This window comes from Phyllostomus hastatus, unplaced genomic scaffold (assembly GCF_019186645.2).
Source record: "Phyllostomus hastatus isolate PE091 unplaced genomic scaffold, TTU_PhHast_1.1 phas_contig_80, whole genome shotgun sequence".
Classification (NCBI taxonomy): domain Eukaryota; kingdom Metazoa; phylum Chordata; class Mammalia; order Chiroptera; family Phyllostomidae; genus Phyllostomus; species Phyllostomus hastatus.
The window spans coordinates 4,534,351-4,556,429 of NW_025333960.1; the positions used below are offsets into that span (position 1 = coordinate 4,534,351).

A 22,079-nucleotide genomic window follows, 5' to 3' on the forward strand; every position below is an offset into this window, starting at 1 on the left:
AGTTCTCAGCCAACAGCACAAAGTCACCTCACTGATAAATCACCTCAGTGACCCACAGACAGACTCAAACACACATGTGTTATTTGGCATTAAAACTACACAGATTGGAATCACTGAATCATCATTCCATTCCATTTTGTTACATGCAGAGGCCAAAGGGACCTAACCTGCATAGAGCAGGCTTTTGCTACAGACAAGCCCTCCCATCGTGCGGTATTCTGGACTTATTGGCTGATGCTATTATTAAAGCCAGATGCTTACTTCTGCAAAAGAAAGTTATTCATTTTACATAAGAACAAATATTTGTAAATATCAGGAATATTAAAACTAACAATATTTAAAATTAGTTTCTAGTTGCATTTTAACTGCATGTTGTGCTTTTTATCCTGTGCTTTTAAAGCTGCTCCCCTACCATGTACTGTTTTATAACTGACTGTTCAGTTCTGGCCACCACTGCAAAGGCTGAATGAACTCCCACAGGAGTTTGCATTCCTCCAGGAATGCTGCGCCAGTACTAATGAAGTGCAATGGCTTATTGTCATGCTTGGCAATGTGGTGTTCTTTTGTCAATTCTGGGCCTTTCTATGTATGAAGAAGCCACTGCCAGCATCACTCACACACTGAGGCTGGGAGGCTCCATGGGGAGTGACCACTGAGAGCCTCTCAAGTACTGACCAGCTGTCCAGGATTGAACTGAACTATCTAGGAAAGGAGAGAGATGATGGGAATATACTGAGAAGTCACATTATTTCAACTGTATTAAAAATAACCACCTTACATTTTAAACAATTTATTGCATAAAATAATGTATGTATCTGAGTATAATTCATGCTACAGTGAAAAAAATCTAAATTACTGAAGAAACTCCACTGCTGCAGGACAAGGGCAGCTGCATGATACTGGATGTATAAATTCATGTGTCAGGCTCATTTTTAATAAAATGGGCAGCCTAAGACTAGCAGAATAACTCAACAATACAGAAATGCTAAAACTTGGCACTTCCCATCTTCCATCCAAAAGTCTCCAAGTGCTTCAGGGAACTACTGCTATCTGATGCAAATTCTTACAATAATAACTTTTCTTGATTTACGTAAGTTGGCATGTTAGGCTATGTCCCCCAAAAATTTTCCTTGCACAATTATGGGGCACACTCCAGGGTATTCCTCAGACCTGATAATAATCCACAGGTGAAAAGACAACATACAGAATGTCACATAAAATGGTTCCCTTATATATATTTTAAACATTAAGATAGTGCAACTTTTAAAAACATATCATCATAACAACACAAATTAACTCCTTGCATTCACCTAACTTCTCCACTTTACCTTGGCACGAAAAAAAAAAAAAAACAGGAATTTTGAATCATATTTTGAAAACAAAAGTTCCACACCTCGGGAGAAAAAGCAAACTGGCCAATTCTTCCCCATGATAATATATAGTAATGCTTCCTTCTTTATTCATTTAATTATAAAACAGGCCATTCTAGCCTCTTTCTCTGTAGTCTCCTTTCAAAATTAAATAAATCAAATACCTCTGGGTTTTATTTCATGATATCTCAAAGCATCCCTTTCCCTGTGTTCCCATGCCCACCCTTTGCCAAAACTATCCCCCCTCCCTATGCCTGCCCCCAAATAAACACTGTTTATGGTCAGACTGGATGGAAGTTTGTATTATTTCAGTCTAGTTTGCATGCAGTTTCCCTGGAAGGAATCAGAAACAAAGACCACATTTGCACATTTGGTTTTCCTTAGTTGTAGCACGTAAAACTCGACAGCACTGTGCCCAGGAGCAGAGGAGCTGTGCAGCCCTCCTCCCTCCTCGGTTTCTTCTCAATTCAAGTGAATATTGGGGGGTCAGACAAGATTCCCAGGCTTCCCATCTTTGCCCTGGATGGGCACCATTGTGCTCCCAGAGCTGTCCTGTTGAAATGGCAGTCTGCTCCCTCTTTGCATGTTGCCGTGCTGGTGATGGAAGAAAGAGGCTCCTGGGTAGTGGCCCATCACCTCGCTGTACGTTGGAGGTGGCCCTTCCATCCTCCCATTACTGCTGCAGGTGCTGGCAGTAATGCCTGAATTGCTGCTGGGTGGGCACGGGCCCACATTATACACAGAAATGTCTATCAAATCACTGTCAAATATGGTCCGGTTGGGTGGGGCCCTCACAGATTCTCGGTTGAGTTCCATCTGCTGTTCAGGATCCCTGAGCTGCAGGGTACAGGGCCCCTGGTAAGGAGGTGGCTCCTCCCCATCAGACAGGGAGATGGTGGGGGGGAGGTCAATCTCATGTTGCACATAGGGGTAGGTGGGCTGAAAGCGGCTGAACCGGTCCCTCTGGATAAAGGATGGGGCAGCAAACCTGTCTCTAGACCGAGGTGGATACATGATCTGCAAAGAAAAGAGCAAAGGCTTAAAGATATTTTTTTGGCACAATAGTGGTCATAAATGTGATGGTATCAACAAAATTCACACTTGGCCTGTGTTCTCATCTGTCTGGAAACTTTCCCCCCACTCAACACAACAGGAAAAGACAATCCCCCCAAAAAATGTAATTTTCTTCTTAAAATTTTTTAATGTATTGATTTTAGAGAGAGGAAGGTGGGGGAAAGAGAGAGAGAGAGAAACAGATTTGTTGTTCCACTTATTAATGCATTCATTGATTGATTCTTGCATGTTCTTTGATGGGGTTTCAAACCCACAACCTTGGGGTATAGGGCTGATACTCTAACCAACTGAGTTATGTGGCCAGGGCCATAAATGTAATTTTCTTATTCTTCATGAGTTAGACCACTCATCTTGCCAAATTATCGCTTATCCAATATGGTTCAATAATGAAGAATTGTGTGTAACTGAAAATTTGGATTTAATGGGAATTATTGTGTATGCTATTTGTACACTATGTGTACGTCTCCCACTGGGTCAAGTAAAATACAAGAGTAACTTCCAGAGTGCAAGAAAAAGTAACACAGTGGAAGCGTGCTGTGCAGAAGGCACTCTGGTCCTATTTACCACATGAGCTGGTCCTATTTACCACATGACCTGGTTCAGGCCTCTACTCCTTTACAAATAAAGTAAGAGGACTGGGCTGCCTGCTTTCTCAGGTCCCCTCCTACTCTCCCACCTGTGATTCAGAAAAGTGGGGAGTGGCTCAGAGTTTTCATTGTAAATATAAGTTACAACTTCACCTGATGGTTCTTAGAACAGGTAGGAAGCACTGGGTCAATTTATGAATTATTTATAGGAGCTTGTTGCTCCATCAGGTACTTAGAAAAATATGGAATAAGTGACTTCTTTTTCCCTCTGGTCTCTAATCCTTTCCAGTTATTTCTAGACAAAAGTTTCCTATAGTTAGTTTTAGTAACTGACATGAAAAATATTTTATATTCCAAAATAAATATGATTATAGATATTTTCCAAAGTGAATTCTTACATAGTCTTCTCACCTATTCCACCACCCATTTTTCTAGAGGAAAGGTAATGCTTGTGTGTGCATCCATCCATTGACTTCTCCCATACCATATTTTTAACTTAAAGGTAAAAGACACCTTTGTTTTTAGGTCATACTATTAAACTTGAAGATGTGGAAATGAATCATACTCTATGTTTAAACTATGCCCACTTCTGCCAAGACTCATTATTAGCAACTTATAGTGTCATGTAAAGATCAGTGATTCTCAATTTGTTTTCTGTAGGGAGCTTTAGACTAGCATCAATAATCCCTAGGAGATTCTAAGTTATAGGCATATGCCTTAATTTAAATGTTATTTATTTTTTTAGAAGGTGGACTATATGACTTTATTTTATTTTTTTTCCACACATTTTTTATTGCTGTTCAAGTACAGTTATCTCCATTTTCCTCCCTCCTCCACCACCCCAGCCATTCCCACTGCCCACCCTTGATCCAACCCCTTTTTGGTTTTGTCCATGTGTCCTTTATACATGTTCCTGAAAACCCTTCCCCAGTTCCCTTCCTTTATCCCTTCCCACCTCTCCTCTGGTTACTGTCAGTTTATTCTTATGGACATAATAAAGTTACTTACTTTTTCAAGATTTTATTTATTTTTAGAGAGAGGGTAAAGGAGAGAGAAAGAGAGGGAAAGAAATAGCAATGTGTGGTTGCCTCTCATGTGCCCCCTATTGGGGACCTAGCCCACAACCCATGCATGTGTCCTGACTGGGAATCGAACTGGTGACTCTTTGGTTTGCAGGCCTGTGCTCAATACACTGAGCCACACCAGCCAGGGCTAATAAATGTTATTTCTTATTCTATGTTGTCATACATTCGACTTTTCCACATATTTTGTTGTAATGTTTTTTTTTTCCTCTCCTCCCTCCTCTATGCACATTGGTTCAGCAGCCACCTCCAGCCACCTACACCCCTCCCTTGTCCAATCCCTTACCTCTGAGGCACCTGGCTGAGGACCGGAGCTGTCTGAAGGCCACAAGCACCCTTCCTGGCAGGAGTGGGAGGGGGGACACCACAAGAAAATCATTAGTTTCATGCAGTAACACCTAAAATCAAGGAAGCACATTCCTCTTTGACAGTAGTAGGCCTATTTAAGTCACAGAACAACAAAGAACTAGTCCTTTTATTTCACCAAACATCTAAAAGGAGAACTGTGACTGCTGGGAACTGTCCTGCCTGGTTTCAGAGGCTGTAACCCTGCCAACAGGTGAAAAGGCCCCATGTCTAGGGAACCTTGGGACCATAAACCACTAAGGAGACAAAACATCCTCACAGAAGGGGCACAGCCTCTGCCCGCTTTACTTCACCCTGCTTGGTCCTGAGTGGATGACTGGTTAGCCAATGACAGGTAAGATTCCTCGAGGGAAGGACAACCTAAGACAGGCATGGTCCTGAAGGGACCATCAGGGAAGGATTTAGGGGATTATGGAAGAAGACCCTCACCCCTCGGCTTTATCATAGCCTGAGTCCTCATTCTATTTGTAAAAAGTCTCCTAATCTCTTGGCTGCCTTGATTTGCCCACCTGATTCAGGCCTAAAACAATGTCAAAGGGGGGTGCAGCCCGGTGCCAGAATCAGCAGTGCCCAGTGTGGGGGAGTGGTGGCCTAAGAAAGAATGCATAAAGTCCTTTGACACCTGCTTTGATAAGAATGTCCTCAATTTAAATGTTAAGGGTCCAATCATAAAATAAGTTTGTTTCCCAAGGTTTTACAGCTGATTGGCATCATCCTGTGTACCAGACCCTGACTTGAAAGGACCCCCATGATCTCAGAAATGTTACCTGTAAACCATACCCCCTTTCTTTGATATGCATCTCTATGTAAGCTAAACTCAATAAAAGCCCATTGAGGGACTAAAACACCTTTCTCCTCTGAGAGATTGGTCAACCTTCTTCCCCAAGCATATCATGTCTTGGTAGAATTATTCTCATTCACAGTGGCCTGGGGGAACTCTGCTGGACAAAGCTCCCCCACATGTGACCAAAAGGAAAAGTTAGAAATTCTAGGTCTCAACCAGATTTGAGGTAGATTGGATTTGAAGTCAGACATATTTCAAACTCACACTTGTGTGTGAAATACATTTCAAATGTCATCAAATCATATTTAATCACTGGCTAGATTGGGGGAGAGTCTGAGTAAATTAAGCTCTTGTACAAATGTGCATTACTACAGCCAGCCAGGTGTTACCCACAGCCCTTCTGAACTGTGATTTGGCACTGCACAGCCACACTGGTTGGCTTTCAAACAAAACTAAGTTTCTAAAGCCTGAATGCCCTTCAAGAGTCTTCTAATGAATTTATTCTTCAGTCCCTTTATTCCCAAGGCATATGTGACTTGACATCTAGTTAATATCTTTTTTTGAAAATGCTTAGCCAGACTGGCAACATGACAAGCAAACACTAGACATTATTAAGGCTCATTTCAAACACCACTTACTTGCTTACAAAGCACTTCATTATGTTTTCCCATTTAAAACAAAATTGTTGGCTACTAGCAATGGTCTGTTGGGCTATTAGGTAAAGACCTGCTATTGTAATAAAAAGAACTATGAGGGAGCATGATGTTTGTATTTTGGGATTCCCAGGAATACATGAACTTGTGCAATCACTGAGCCTCCTGAGAACCTGAAAGCACCCACAAGACTTGTGAGCCTTCTCTTTAGGGGAAAACACCCCTAAATCTCTCTTGCTCTCTTTCGTGGCCCAGCTTTCTAATGCAAATACCCTATTTGAACAACAGGGTGTTTGTCCAATGCATACAACCTGATTCTAGGATGCCCACAGAACATCATGGACTGGACTCAGCAGCAAAAATATAAACAGACCCAGAAGCATTTAGAGGAAATTTGGGCTTAGGGCTTGACTATAAAATTATATAATGAGCTATTATAGCTCAGGACTGATAACAGGTGACAGATCTCATTCTATCTTATAAAGTGGCTGACCCACACCCACAACAGCTCTTCACAGGACCAAGGCAGCTCACACAACACTTCAGAGCATATGTTCTCCTGGATCAAAGCGAAACAATCACTATAGTTTGGAGTTGTTATAGTAACTTTCATATTGAAAATGGCATAGAAACTCATCCTCAGATGTTTCTAAGACTTATATTCTGCCATACTCCCTCTCCCTTTCTTCAAATGGAGCTCAAAGCCACTACTGCCCACCAGCTACCTCACCAATGTCAGCTCTAACCTATCCAGAGAACTGGCAACAGGCAACAGAAAAAACAGAAGGCTATACACAGTGTGGAGCATAATAGCCAGAAATAAAACCACCAGAAGTGGCCCAGAAGTCAAGGGTTGCATGTTTTCTGAAAATGGCAGGAACCACCCTCAGTGGCTTTATTCCCCTAGCAAGTAGCAAAACTGGAAAAATGCCTAAAGAGATTAAGCCTTGCACACTCAATCTTATATTTCACCAAATTCATATCAACCTCCTTCTTACTAAATTCATTCAGCACTTTTTGGCCCTCCTTTCACCTGACCTCCCAGCAGCACTGGCCCCTCTCATTGACCTCAGAGACACCGCCCTCCTGGGGTCCACACCCTGACTTCTCTGCCACTTTGCCTGCTCTTCAGGGAGTGCCTCTAATACTACATTTGATTAAATATTGGAGTTCCCCAGAGCCCTGTCTGGGGCTCTGTTCCTCTCACTGCAGTCTTCCTGGGCCACTTCATTCCCACCACAGCTTACAGGGCCATCCTCATGAGGATGTGTCTATCTCTGGCCCCAACTTCTCTACTGAGCTCCAGACATGTCTAGCTGGGGAGGAGGGTGAGGGCGGGCTCTCACATTCCAACAGACTCCTAAAACTAAACAGGTCTAAAGTGGAACTCATGAAGTTCTCCCCCAAACCTCTCATTTCTTTAAACTGCTGTTGTCTCATCAATTCACCACTCTCCCTCACCACTATTCCATTTCCCTCTATTGCCACCATTACTATTTTAATAAGGATGTAATTTATTTAACTATTCATTGACAATTGCCCACAATCTCCAATTTATTCACTTTTACAGGACACTTATTTTTCAGGTTTTTCCTGACTCCTGTGAACCAACATGTGGTTCACAGGAGTCATTAAAACATCAAAATCTAGCCCTGGCTAGTATGGCTCATTGGATTGAACACCAGCCTAAGAACCAAAGGGTAGCAGGTTCGATTCCTGGTCAAGGCACATGCCTGGGTTGTGGGCCAGGTCCCCACTAGGGGACGAGTGAAAGGCAACCACACATTGATGTTTTTCTCCCTCTCTGTCTCCCTCCCTTACTCTCTGTCTAAAAATTAAAAAAAAAAAGACTTAAAAAAAGAAAAGAAAGAAACTTCAAGATCTGTAAGACGCCATAGTAGAACTGGTTAATATCACCAGCCCAGAAAGCTGTCATTCCCGTTCTGTGCTCAGGACTGATATGTAAATCCAGACATGGAATATGACCAGAATTCTATAAAGGCTGGATCCTAATCATATTGATGGAAATAGAACTACTCTGTACCTGCACTCATGCCATAACCTGCTCTGGTTGATCTTCTCTGGGCTGTCCCATGCTGCCATCACCAGATTGCCTTCATTAGCATGCTGCTAGTGGAGCCCAATGATTTTTGCTTTCCTTGGTGAAATGAAGTTCTTTGACTATGAGCTGGCATCTCCAATGAGTCAGCCCTATAATGTCTGAGAGCCCATGGATAGCTGAATTCAAAGATGTGGGCCCTATTGTCCAGAACTCTCAGTTTCTTCCTCTCCATGCTAGTGATGACATTTTCAGGGAGAAGGGGACTCGTCAAATGGCTGAAGTCCTGGATCCTCATTATGGAATCAATTTTTATCTCAAAAATGAAAGTTCTAATGTTCTTGGCTAATGCTGGTATTGTTACATTATGGCATACTAAGAACAAGCTATGAAATAAAATAATACTTAAAATAGTTCACAGAATTTTGAGCAATAGGAACAATATTTTGCTAATACTTTTATACAGGCTTAAATTCATCTCATCTCTTACAGTTGTTTTCCTTGCAACAATAACAACCAAAAGGAAGGGAAGCATCTACTGTCTGTTTATTCATTACTTCACTATACATCTATTGAGTACTTCCTGGCAACAGATCTCAATCCTTTTCTACTGCAACATGTGAGATAATGTGCATACATAATCTAACATGTATGGTGGCACACGTTCCCATGGGGTAGGTGATAGGGGCACAAGAAGGGGTCCATACAATCCCTAGGGTTAGCTATCACTCCAATCCCTTTGTTCCACTCAGGAAAGTATTCTGGAATGCAACTGAGTTAATAAGCCAGACACTACTCTATGGATTATATTCAATCAATCCTCGTCTATTTTTTAAGGTATATTATTCTCAAATCATTCATATTGTATTTAAGTAGTGCCAGTTACTTGATACAAACATTAAAACTGAGCAGGACACACAGGGGACTGTCACACCTGCTCCAGGAAGCTTACAAGAAGGGAAACCAATCTTAGGAGTAAAGAAAGTGGGCCCTATGGCACTCTCTGCATTGCATGTAATGTATTTTATTCTCTAGTTTTCTTCTTGCAACCAAAGCTCTCTAACAAAAGACTGAATATCTGATGCCAACTTAATATTACCCAGATGGATGACACTGTTTTCAATACAATGTGGCTCTGTAAAGGCAAATGGATTCTGAGCTGGGAAAACCCTAAGCCAGAATCCTGGTCTGCCATTGATCAATCTGTGACTTCTGGCAGCTTATTTATTTTCTCCAAACCTCAATTCATTGCTTTGTAAAATGGGGTTGTTCTGAGGCTCAAGTACCACAATGGATGTAAATTCCTTAGCACACTGCCTTGCAAATGAGTATTCAGTATATGGTATCTCTTAACATTACACGTAATGATTACCTGCTGATATCACAACTAATGTGAGGATAATTTTCAACTCATTTTTATTTTTTATTTTTAAGTTTTTATTTCTGTTGTTCAATATAATACACATATAGAAAAGTACACGAAATACAAATGTTCAACTTAATGAATTATTTTAAAGTAACATCCAATTTATTGCCATTCAGGTTAAGAAATAAAAAACACTGACAGTACCCGGAAACCCATCAGGTGCTCCTTCCCCAACACAACTGCTCTCCTGGATGTAGCCAATGTCCTGCTTTACATAGCATTACTTCCTAAGTATATACATTAAATGCCTATAGGTTACTTTGTTATTTTTGAACTTTCTTTTCTTTTTTAAAATATATTTTATTGATTATGCTATTACAGTTGTCCCATTTCCCCCCTTCACTCTCCTCTACCCTGCACACCCTCTCCCACCCACATTCCCCCCCTTTAGTTCACGTCCATGGTTCATACTTATAAGTTCTTTGGCTTCTACATTTCCTATACTATTGTAACCTTCCCCCTGTCTATTTTTGACCTACCATTTTATGCTTCTTATTCCCTGTACTTTTTCCCCCTCTCTCCCCTTCCCACTCCCCTGTTGATAACCCTCCATGTGATCTCCATTTCTGTGGTTCTGTTCCTGTTCTAGTTGTTTGCTTATCTTGTTTTTGCTTTTGTTTTAGGTGTGGTTGTTAATAACTGTGAATTTGCTGTCATTTTACTGTTCATATTTTTATCTTCTTTTTCTTAGATAAATCCCTTTAACATTTCATATAATAAGGACTTGGTGATGATGAACTCTTTTAACTTGACCTTATCTGAGAAGCACTTTATCTGCCCTTCCATTCTAAATGAAAGCTTTGCTGGGGAGAGTAATCTTGGATGTAGGTCCTTGCCTTTCATGACTTGGAATACTTCTTTCCAGCCCCTTCTTGCCTGTAAGGTCTCTTTTGAGAAATCAGCTGACAGTCTTATGGGAACTCCTTTGTAGGTAACTGTCTCCTTTTCTCTTACTGCTTCTAGGATTCTCTCCTTCATTTTTACCTTGGCTAATGTAATTATGATGTGCCTTGGTGTGTTTCTTCTTGGGTCCAAATTCTTTGGGCCTCTCTGAGCTCCCTGGACTTCCTGGAAGTCTATTTCCTTTGCCAGATTGGGGAAGTTCTCTTTCATTATTTGTTCAAATAATTTTTCCGTTTCTTGCTCTTCCTCTTCTCCTTCTGGTACTGCTATAATTCAGATGTCGGAATGCTTAAAGATGTCCTGGAGGTTCCTAAGCCTCTCCTCATTTTACTGAATTCTTGTTTCTTCATTCTTTTCTGATTGGATGCTTCTTGTCCACTTCATTGATATGAGTCCCAGCTTCCTTTCCATCACTATTGGTTCCCTGTACATTTTCCTTTATTTCACTTAGCATTGCCTTTATTTTTTTCATCTAATTTGCAACCAAATTCAACCAATTCTGTGAGCATCCTGATTACCAATGTTTTTAACTGTGCATCTGATAGGTTGGCTATCTCTTCATTGCTTAGTTGTTTTTTTTCTGGAGCTTTGATATGTTCTTTCATTTGGGCCTTTTTTTTTTTTTTTTGTCTCAGCTTGCCTGCTACTCATTAAGGAGCAGAGCCTTAGGTGTTCACCAGGGTGGGGTAAGCCATGTCGCTGTGTTGTGACACTGTATGTGGGGCAGGGGTCTGAGAGGGAACAATGGCGCTTGCTCCACTCTCTGCTGGATTTCAGTTATTTCCCCCACTACCCACAAGCAAATTGGGCCGTTCTGGTGCTGATTCCTGTGTGGGTGGGTTTGTTTACAAACCCTGGGACCCTGTTCTCTCTCCAGGGAACTGTCCTGTGAGGCGGGGAGTTTATCCCAGCACCTCAACCCGCACAGGTGTTTTCCATTGGTGGTTTGAGGCTTTATTTCCCCTTGCTGGGATCCTGGGTTGTGAGGTCTGTCTTGCTCCCCAAGTGTTCCTCCCAGTTTATCCACATGTGAATGTGTGACTGCTGCCTTGCTGGCCAGCTGCAGCTTTGCCCACCTGGCACCATAATCCATCACTTGGCTGGGTTGGCCAGCCACTGCCTTGCCCACCCTGGTCCTCTACCACCACTTTGCCATGAGTCCTCTCCACCCAGCTGTCCATCTCCACCCCTCCTACTGGTCTGGAAGGATGTTTTTTCTTTAACTCCTTGGTTGTCAGACTTCCATACAGTTCGATTTTCTGTCACTTCTGGTTGTTTATTATTTTTAAATTGTTGTTGTCCTTATTTTGGTTGTGCAAGAAGGCACAGTGTATCTACCTACACCTCCATCTTGGCTGGAAGTCTTGAGTATAGCATTTTTAAATTCATTCATCCATTGAGGGATAGTTTGATTGTTTTTACCTTTGGGCTATAGTGAATAATACTGCTACAAAGAGGGATATACAAATATCTCTTTGAATCCTGCTTTTAATTCTGTGAGTATATACCCAGAAGTGGAGTTGCTGAATCATATGGTAAATTTATGTTTAATTTTTTGAGGAACTACCATAATATTTTCAATAGTGGTGGTCATTTTACATTCCCACCAGAAGTGCACAGGGTTCCAATTTCTTCACATCTTTGATAAGACTTTTTATTTCCTTTCTTTAATAATAGCCATCCCAATGAGTATCTCATTATGGTTTTGAGTTGTATGTGATTAGTGTATTAAATCAGGTTCAGGATTCTCCAGAGAAACAGAACAAATAGGATGTGTATATATATACACACACACACATATATATATACACACACATCTATCTATCTGTCTGTCTGTCTATCTATCATCTATTAATTATAGAAACTGGCTCATGTGGTTATGGGTCTGATAATCAGCCATGTGTGAGATGGAGAATCAAGCAAGCTGGAGGGATAGTTTAATCTGAGTCTGAAGGCCTGCGAACCAGAGGGCCACTGGTGTAAGTCTGTAAGTCCAAATGCCCAAGAACCAGAGGCTCCAATGTGAAAGGGCAAGAGAATAGAATGCCCAAGTTCAAGATGAAAGAGAGATTTGCCTTTTTCAACCTTTTTGTTACATTCAGGTCCTTGAGGAATTAGAAGATGCCCACCCACATTTGGCGAGGGCAGATTTTCTTTATTCAGTCTACTGACATTAATAATTCTGGAATTATTCTCACAGAGACATCTGGGCATCACTTAGCCCACTCATATTGACACATAAAATTAACCATCACAATTAGGAATACTGAGCTCTTCCCATGTCCTTATTGGCCATTTGAGTATGTTCTTTGGAAAAATGTCTCTTCAAGTGTTTTGTCTATTTTTAAATTGGGTTGCCCATTCTTTTGTTGTTGAATTATAGGAGTCCTTTATAGATTCTGAATATTAAAACTTATCAAATATATGATTTACAAATATTTTCTCCCATTCTATGTGTTGCCTTTCATTCTCTTGAAAGCATCCTTTGACAAACCAACATTTTTAATTTCTAAAGACCAATTTATTATTTTTCTTTTGCTGCCTCTGCTTTTGGTGTCATATTCAATAAATCATTGCCAAATCCAATATGTTGAAGTTTCTTCACCACTGTTTTCTTTAAGAGTTTTATAGTTTTAGCTCTTGCATTTACATCTTTGGTACATACTGGGTTAAATTTTGTGTATTGTATAAGATATGGATTCAGTGTTATTGCTTTCCATGTGGATATCCAGTTTTCCCAGCACTATTTTTTGAAAATACTGTCTTTCTTGCATGGCCTTGGCACCCTACTCAAAAATCATTTGAAAAGCATGAGAAAGTGTACTGCTGGGCTCTCTATTCCATTGTCTCTTTCATGCAAGTACTATACTCTCTCATTTTTAAAAATATATTTTGTTGATTATGCTATTACAGTTCTCCCATTTTTTCTCCCCCTTTTCCCCTCTGCACCCACCCTCTCCCACCCATATTTACACCACCACCCCTTAGTTCATGTCCATGGGTTGTACATATAAGTTCTTTGGCTACTGCATTTCCTATACTATTCTTAACCTCCCCTTGTCTATTTTCTGCCTACCACTTATGCTGCTTATTCCCTGTACCTTTGCCCCATTTATCCCCTCCCTTTATCCACTGATATCCCTCCATGTGATCTCCATTTCTAGTTGTTTGCTTAGTTTGTTTTTGTTTTCATATTTTTTTAAGGTTCAGTTAATGGTAGTTGTGAGTTTGTTATCATTTTACTGTTCATTGTCTTGATCTTCTTCTTTTTCTTACATAAGTCCCTTTAACATTTCATATAATAAGGGCTTGGTGATGATGAACTCCTTTAACTTGACCTTATCTGGGAAGCACTTTATCTGCCCTTCCATTCTAAATGAAAGCTTTGCTGGGGAGAGTAATCTTGGATGTAGGTCCTTGCCTTTCATGACTTGGAATACTTCTTTCCAGCCCCTTCTTGCCTATAAGGTCTCTTTTGAGAAATCAGCTGACAGTCTGATGGGAACTCCTTTGTAGGTAACTGTCTCCTTTTTTCTTGATGCTTTTAAGATTTTCTCCTTATCTTGGGTAATGCAATTATGATGTGCCTTAGTGTGTGCTTCCTTGGAATCTCAACTTCTTTGGGACTCTCTGAGCTTCCTGGACTTTTTGAAAGTCTATTTCCTTCACCAGATTGGGAAAGTTTTCCTTCATTAGTTTTTCAAATAAGTTTTCCATTTCTTGCTGTTCCTCTTCTCATTCTGGCACCTCTATGATTTGGATGTGGGAACATTTAAAGTTGTTCTGGAGATTCCTAAGCCACTCCTCATTTTACTGAATTCTTGTTTCTTCATTTCTGTTCTGATTGAACATTTATTTTTTCCTTCTCTTCTAAACCTCAGATTTGAGTCCTGGTTTCCTTCCCATCACTATTGGTTCCCTGTACATTTTCCTTTATCTCACTTTGCATAGCCTTCACTTCTTCCTCTATTTTGTGACCATACTCAACTGATTCTGTGAGCATCCTGATTACTGGTGTTTTGAACTGTGCATCTGATAGGTTGGCTATTTCTTTGTTGCTTAGTTGTAGTTTTTCTGGAGCTTTGATGTGTTCTTTCATTTGGGCATGTTTTTTTGTCTTAGCGCACCTATTATGTAGTAAGGAGCAGAGCCTTAGATATTTGCCAGGGTGGGCCAACCCATGCCACTATGTCAAGGCACTGTCTGCAGGGGAGGGGTCTGAGAGGGAACAATGCCACTTGTTCAGCTCTCTGCTGGCTTTCAGTCATCTCTGCCACTACCCACAAGCAAATTGGACCCTCCTGGTGCTTATTTCCAGTTGGGTGTGTTTGTGTACATTCCAGGACCCCATGGGTCTCTCCAACAAACTCTCCTGTGAGGCTGGGAGTTTCTCCTGCTGCCTCAACCCCCACAGGTTTTTTTTTTCAGTCAACGGTTTTGAGGCTTTATTTCCCCACCCTGGGAACAGGGGTTGCATGGTCTGTTTCATTCCCCAATTTTTCCTCCTAGTTTATATGCACACACATGTGGGACTGCCTGATCCACCAGCCTCTGCCTTGCCAGGAGTCCTTTCATCCAGCTTCCTGTGTCTGCCCCTTCTACTGGTCTTGATGAATGTTTCTTCTTTGACTCCTTGGTTGTCAGACTTCCATATAGTTCAATTTTCTGTCAGTTCTAGTTGTTTCTTATTTTTTAATTTGTTGTTGTCCTTCTTTTGGTTGTGTGAGGAGGCACAGTATATCTATCTATGCCCCCATCTTGGCCGGAAGTTCCTACTGTACTTTGTTATTGGAGCTTTGTAGTAAGTTTTTGAAATTAGAAAGTGTGAGATGTCCAAATTAGTTATTCTTTTACAACATTATTTTAGGTATTTGGAGGTGGGGGTTTCTTGAGATAGCACATGGATTTTAGGATAGACTTTTCTGCAGCAAACATCATTGAGATTTTGGCAGGGGTTGCATTGACTCTTGTAGATTTCTTTAGGTAGGTACTGACATCTTAACAATATCAGGTCTTCTAATCCATGAATAGAAAGATCTATTGATTTGTGTCTAATTTCTTTCAGCAACATCGTACAATTGTCAGTGTAGTCTTTTATCTACTTAAGTTTACTCTTAAGTATTTTATTCTTTTTGGTGTTATTGTAAATTGGATTGTTTTCTTAATTTCCTTTTTCATTGTTAATTGCCAGAATAAAGAAATGCAACTGATTTTTGCATGTTAATTTTGTATCCTGCAACTTTCTTAAATTTGTGTATTAGCTCCAGCAGGTATTCTTTGGTGGAATCTTTAGGGTTTATACATATAAGATCATGTGAACTGCAAACAGAGATCATTTTACTTTTTCCTTTATACTTGGAATGTCTTTTCTTTTTCTTTTTTTGCCTAATTGCTCTGGCTAAAACTTCCAATAAATACTATGTTGAAAATAAGTGGTGAAAGCATGTATCCTTTTCTTGTTCCTGATCTTCAAGAAACAGCTTCAGTCTTTCACCATTGAGTACAATGTTGACTGTGGGCTTTCCATAGATGGCCTTTATTATGTTGAGGTAATTTCCTTCTATCCTAGTTTGGTGAATGTTTTTATCATGAAAAAGTGTTGAATTATGTCAAATAGTTTTTATGCATGATTATGTAGTCTTTTTTCCTTCATCTTTTTACTGTGTTGTATTATACCAATTGATTTTCATATACAAAGCCATCCTTGTGTTACAAAAATAAATCCCACTGCTTATAGTGTATAATCCTTTTAGTATGATGCCAGATTCAGTTTCTTAGTGCTTTGTTGAGGATTTTTGCATCAGTTCATAAGGGATAATGGTTTTCTTTTCCTTTTTGTCTTTGGCTGTGGTATTAGGGTCATGCTGTCCTCACAGAATGAATTAGAAAGTGTTCCCTCCTCTTCATTTTTGGGGATGACTTTGAAAAGTACTGGTGTCAGTTCTTCCTTAAATGTTTGGTAGAATTCACCAGTGAAGCCATCTGGTCTAGAGATTTTCTTTATTGGGAAGTTTTTGATTATTGAGTCAATCTCTTTACTAGTTACAGATCTATTCAGATTTTCTTGTGTGTGTGTGTGTGTGTGATTCAGTCTTAGTAGGGTGTGTTTCTAGGAACCTGTCCATTTCATCTAGGTTATTCAATTTGCTGATATACCATTGTTCATAGTACTCTCATTTTTTTTCATTTGTGGATCTCTTGGATCTTTTTTTCCACTTGAAGCACAGGTTTATAGCATTAAAAGAGAGTAAACTGTGGCCATGACTTACTGGCACCTCTGCTGTGAACTGTGTCTGAAGCCTGCTGTCTAGGGTCCAGGTGCACTGTCACCATGTGTGAGGTGACTCCCACACCCTGAGCTTTTTTGGTTTTATGCTCTCAGCCTAACTCTCCTTTCCATATACCTTGGACCACAATATCATCATATTCAGGGACTGAAAACACCTAGTATGATGTTTTCCAAACTGTGAGTTGCAACATCTCAGAATGCTGGAAGATCAACTTAAGTGGGTCACAGTTAGCATTTGAAAAAATGAAACAAAATAGAAAATACCATTGTCTTTAAGTATTGTTTGGTGAAACTTTTGCCTTAGTTGTATATATGAGTATTGTGGATTGTGGTATAAAATGTGTTTCTTACTGTTCTTCATGGTCAAAACAACCTGAAGTTCTCTGATCTAAGCCAATTATCCCTCATTTTAGATGGGAGGAAACTGAAGCCCAAAAAGGGTACATTACTCACTGGAAGTGACATAGTTTGTGGTAAAGGAAGGCCATTCATTGGTAGATATTTTGGCTTCTACCCAAGGGTTGCCCCCAATGAATGAATGTATTGTATGACCTAAAATATTTGGATATTTATTTTTCTTCCTGTCCCAGAGTGACAATTTCAAAGTACATGTAAAACTAATCTTTGAATATTCAGCAATACCTTTACCTTCTGGTAAAATCAATTTTTTTCTTTTCTTCCTGTTTCTCATGCAACCTCTATCATCCAAATGCTTTAGTGTTACTATCTTTTCCACCCTAGATGGCAGTAACAGCTTAGGTATAAAGGCAATACCTCTATATGTCAATGACTGTGCTCTCTCTAGCATTTTTCCTTTTACTCCTCCTTGGGAATCCACCATCAGACTTCTCAAGACTCAGTATTTCCCTCCCAACTCTGTTCAATCTAGGGCATGTCCCTTAAGAGAAAGACATATCATCCAGGAAGGTATGTTGGGAAGAAATGAAAGGGAATTCTTTATATTTCCAAAATAATACAATAGATGAAGGAGGTCTGCAGGCCCTGAGGTGCAAGCAGAAAAGAGGCTAAGCAGGTGCCTCGCCAGGGCTTGGTGCTGAAGGAGAGTGAGCAATTAGATTTCACAAGAAACCAGCCTGGGAACCAGAAAGCTCAGGGCAACAGGGAAATGTGGAACTACCATTATTGGTCTAGGTGGGCACAATTACTTCCTTTAGGGCATGGGAGGAAGCTAAGGCACAGGCAAGAATGCTTTCACCAAGGTCATAGAGCTTGTAGGGAATTAACACAGAGCCAGAACTGAGTGACCTTCCTTGGCATCTGTGACAGCTCTGGGAAACCTCCCTAACAATATTAGAATAATGTAGGAAACTTTCCCCCCCTCAGAATAAACTAGACTAACTTTCAATGACTAAGTAAACACAAACAGAAGAAACAAATTTTACCATTAGATTATTAATGCAAATACCTATTTAAAAGGTTATTAAACGTTTTTGTTATATAAAATTTTTCATTAATTTTATTCAAAAATCTGATTTACACACATTCTGGTCACAATACAAACCATATTCAAAAAGTTACCTTTGGAGTCTATAGATGCTTAGAACATTGTTGGAATTGTCTTCAGCTTTAGTTTGTGTGAGCAGAGGATGTTTTTTAGTTGTAAAAGTAACAAATAAATTCATTCTTACCATAAAAATCTTAACAACACAGACCAGATTCCCTTTGTCCACCTCCTCCCATCCTAGCTCTTCCCCAAAGAAAGCTGTCAGTTTGCTGTGGATCCTCCCTGACCTTTCTCTACAGTAACAGTTTATGACTTGGACAACATCATTTTTACTAATTGCATCACACTTGGCTTTGGGCCAAAATTGTATCATCCATATTGTATCAAGCATATTTAGCTTCATCATCCACATCATTCATGAAATTTAACACTAAGTGGACTTTGGTTGGTACCAAAAATCAAAACTGTCCTCAGAGAACAAATAAGAAAAAGGAAGACTAACCATTATTGATAATTAAAAAAGAAAACTTCCCCTGAAAAAATTCCAAAAAATAAACTATAAGCTCTGAAAGTAATTTCAAAACTGTTATGAGCAATGGTGACAAAAACAGAAGGGCATTTGAGCTATTCACATTGCTTTAAGGACAAATCTTGGCTATTAAAAAGGCCTGTCTACTTGTGTTCAGATGAGAATCTGCTGTATGCTGTATAACAGCTATGACCCAACATCCTCATCCAATTTTTGTAAGCAACTGGGTCTTCTGTTTCTCTTACTTAAAGGGACATTCTCATTTTGAAGCTGCTAAAATTATTAACCTTCTAATCTTCAATTAGACACACTAAAAGGTAAAACCTTTTAAATGACCCATCTGGTAGTTTGACTATGTGAATACCTTTTGCTTGTTGAGAGAGAGAGAAACAGCATGGCTGATGGTAGGACACCTGTGCTCGAAGTTTATAGTAGGAACTGACCTGTCCCTTGCAGTCCCTTCAATACTTGGAAATGCAGTTTCAGTGGCTCAAGAAGTAATGGAGAATTGTCATTGAATACAGAGGACCCAAATGCCCCTGGTCCTATGGCACAGCAAGAATCTGACTCATCCACAGGGAAACTGTCCCTTGCCATCTTTCATTCCACCTGTTGCTCAGTAAAGCCTGTGGCCCTCCTCTCTTTTGTCTGGAACATCAGAGATATACCTCTTATTACTGCATTGTCAAGCCCTTTAGTTCTTTTTTTTGTATCTCACTGAATGAAAATAGTTCATTTTTATCATTTTAGAATTGCTTTTCTAAACGCAGATGAAGTAGATAGAAAAGACAGATGCACAGCAGTCTAGCTCTTCAGTAACAGTGGTAATGAACAGTGTGTGTGCTGACTCCCCTATTCTTGTGCCCTTCATTCAGAACCTATGAGCAATGAGCCCAGTGAGATGGGTTCCTGAACTGCTTCTAGAACATGACCAGAACTGCTCATCCTCAGGCCACCCCTCTTCCCAAGGCCAGTAGAAAGGAGCCCACAGCCAACTCTGTCCTCTTGGTAACAGACTCTAGCCACAGAGAGGAGGGCCCTGCTTCAGGGAGATGACTGGACAGTAAGGGTCATGAATGAGTACATCAGGATGGGCACAGAAAATACTACACTCTGTTGGCCCAAACACACTTGATTGAATGCCTAATCTTATAGGAATGATCTTCATGTCCACAAAGAAGCTCTCTCCCATTTTTCTAGAAACCAGTGGCCCTCTATCTTGTTTTCACCCTTGTGGTCAAGGCATGAGTACAGAATATTTTCTCTAAAAAACGATCCACACAGAAAATGGTACCCACAGCCAAAAAGTGGGTACCAGCCCATCTTCAGTGGCAGCTGCTTTGCAGCCCCAGACTGGGCATGCCCAGCAGGAATAGAAGTCAGTGTGGCCTGATATTCTAATTGTTCAAGAAAAGATGTACATTCCAGTATTTATGTAAGATCTCCTCATTTTTAAAAGTTTAATCAAGGTTTGTCATAACACCCTGTGAGGCAAACCACACACATTGGCCACCCCCCAGGCCATGTCTACAACTTATGCAGAGAAGGTCTGTGGGTGTAGGCTTGTCCCATAGTAGGGCACTTTGGATCCAAAGAACCCAAGTTTCTGTACCAATGCAGCTGATGGTTGCAGTCCTCATCCTCCTTTCCAACATCTGGGTGAAACAAACAAATGGCCTCCTTCTCTGCATCCCCCATGGAGCTGGTGCAGTACAGGCTGCACTGAATGCCAGCCTGTCGCTGCTCTGTCTCTGCAAAAAGTCCCAGGCACCCATATTTTCACAACTGATTTAACCCCTGCAGCAGTCATTAATGAAGAAATGCCTGATGGAACTCCTTTTGTTAATTTTTATTTGAAATTGCTGTTTTTATAGATCAAAGTGGCTGCTATCCACAAGTTCATATAGTTCAAACTAAGTAAAATAATCCTGTTTCTCTGCTGTTCCTCAGGGAATGGCTGGTCACCTTGGCCTTGTCCACTATCCACCAAGCTCTGGGCTATCCAGGCAGGTTTAGCTGGCCCTGCCAGGCTGGGCTACAAGGTATTAGAAAAGGCCACTCCAGCCTCTGTCAGCTCTAGCAAGAAAGACTCTAGAGACTTGTCTAAACATTTCTCAGGGCTGTGTTTGGAATATTTATGCCCCTTTATTGTTTTCCTGGTATTTGGCAGTATAAGGTAATGAAAAGAAATCTAGACAGTCTCAAAGCTCTGAAATCACATAAACCAGGCTATAAAAATAAACCTTAGAAAGAATACATTAGGTTTATATCATAGACCAACTCACTGCTGTTTGCCATTATTTAAAACATCCACTTTTTCTATAATTTAATTTATTTTTTATTCAGAATGCCTGCTTCCACTAAATTGAGAACCAGTACTGTTCCATACTCTAGACTCCCTGGAACAGTATCTCAGAGACACTGCAGTGATGAAGGCTGACCAGCCTCAGCCAAAGCAAACTCCATTTATTCCTCCATTGGCCAGAGGGGACCTGTCATGGTAAAGTGTGTTCTTCCAACAGATATTTTTGGAGCCAGCAAAGGAGGAAACCTGGGGAGATGGTGCTGCATGAGGAAGGCGGGACATGATATAGTTAAGGATGAGGGTACTGACCTCACTGAGGAATGTGCCTTTGATTGTATAAAGAAAACCTTCCAGAATCAGGACAAGCCTCATTCTTGGCTCAAAAGGGCAACTCATCTAACCCACCATTTTCCAGAAGACTCTCTCTCTGAAAACCAGGGATATTCAGAGTTACTAAGATCCTATTGTATTAACCTTAGTTTTGATTTTACCTTTTGGTTTAGGTGGAAAGCCCATTAATGAGGAGAGGGGAAGTTCAACCAGTATAGTGAAGTTTATTTAACCAAATCATGAGCAGCAAGCCTCTTTCTCCAAACAAACCCAACTATTGTCCTTTACTTTCCTATCTTGACTATCAAATCTTCCAGTAGAAATATATAAAAATACATTTAACCAACAGCGTTGAACCAAATTACCTAGAAGTTAGTAAATTAGATGCCCAACCCTTTCACTCCAGTTTAAAATAAACATACCATTTACTAACACACTTCTAGAGACCTCAGATGATTCTAAAAGAAGTGGGTTAAAGACTCCCAGAAGTAAGTGTGTCCCTGTAATGCATAGGCTCACCCATGGGGAGGCTGGCAGAGGGTACCCATACCCACAAGCTGCCAACTAGCTAGACATTGCAGCCCCTACCACTCAGGCCCCTTGGAAGGCAGGACTTAATTTATTATTCTATTATAGTTGTCCTAATTTTCCCCTTTGTCCTCTTCCACCCAGCCCACCCCCACTCCCACAATAAATTCCTACACTGTCGTCCATGTCCATGTGTCATTCACACATGTTCTTTGACTAGTCCCTTGTCCTTTTTTCCCTCCATGTTCCCCTCCCCTACCCTCTGGTTGCTTGGTTGCTGTCAGTCTGGTCCATGTTTCCATGCCTCTGGTTCTATTTTTCTTGTTAGT

The 22,079-nt window shown here is 40.5% G+C and overlaps 1 protein-coding gene across 3 annotated transcripts in view; it reads right to left on the reverse strand.

Annotated features, from left to right (window-relative positions):
* Positions 1-1,635: 1,635 nt before the first annotated feature.
* LDLRAD4 (low density lipoprotein receptor class A domain containing 4) overlaps positions 1,636-22,079 on the reverse strand; it is a 597,995-nt gene continuing 577,551 nt past the window's right edge. For 2 of the 3 annotated variants that reach the window (XM_045850254.1, XM_045850253.1), the window contains exons 6-7: positions 4,400-4,453; positions 1,636-2,387 (exon numbers count right to left, since the gene is read on the reverse strand). In XM_045850254.1, coding sequence (XP_045706210.1) covers positions 1,857-2,387; positions 4,400-4,453 — 585 coding nt within the window. In that variant the 3' untranslated portion in view covers positions 1,636-1,856. The remainder of the gene's footprint in view (positions 2,388-4,399; positions 4,454-22,079) is intronic. The other variant, XM_045850255.1, reaches the window with a different exon arrangement.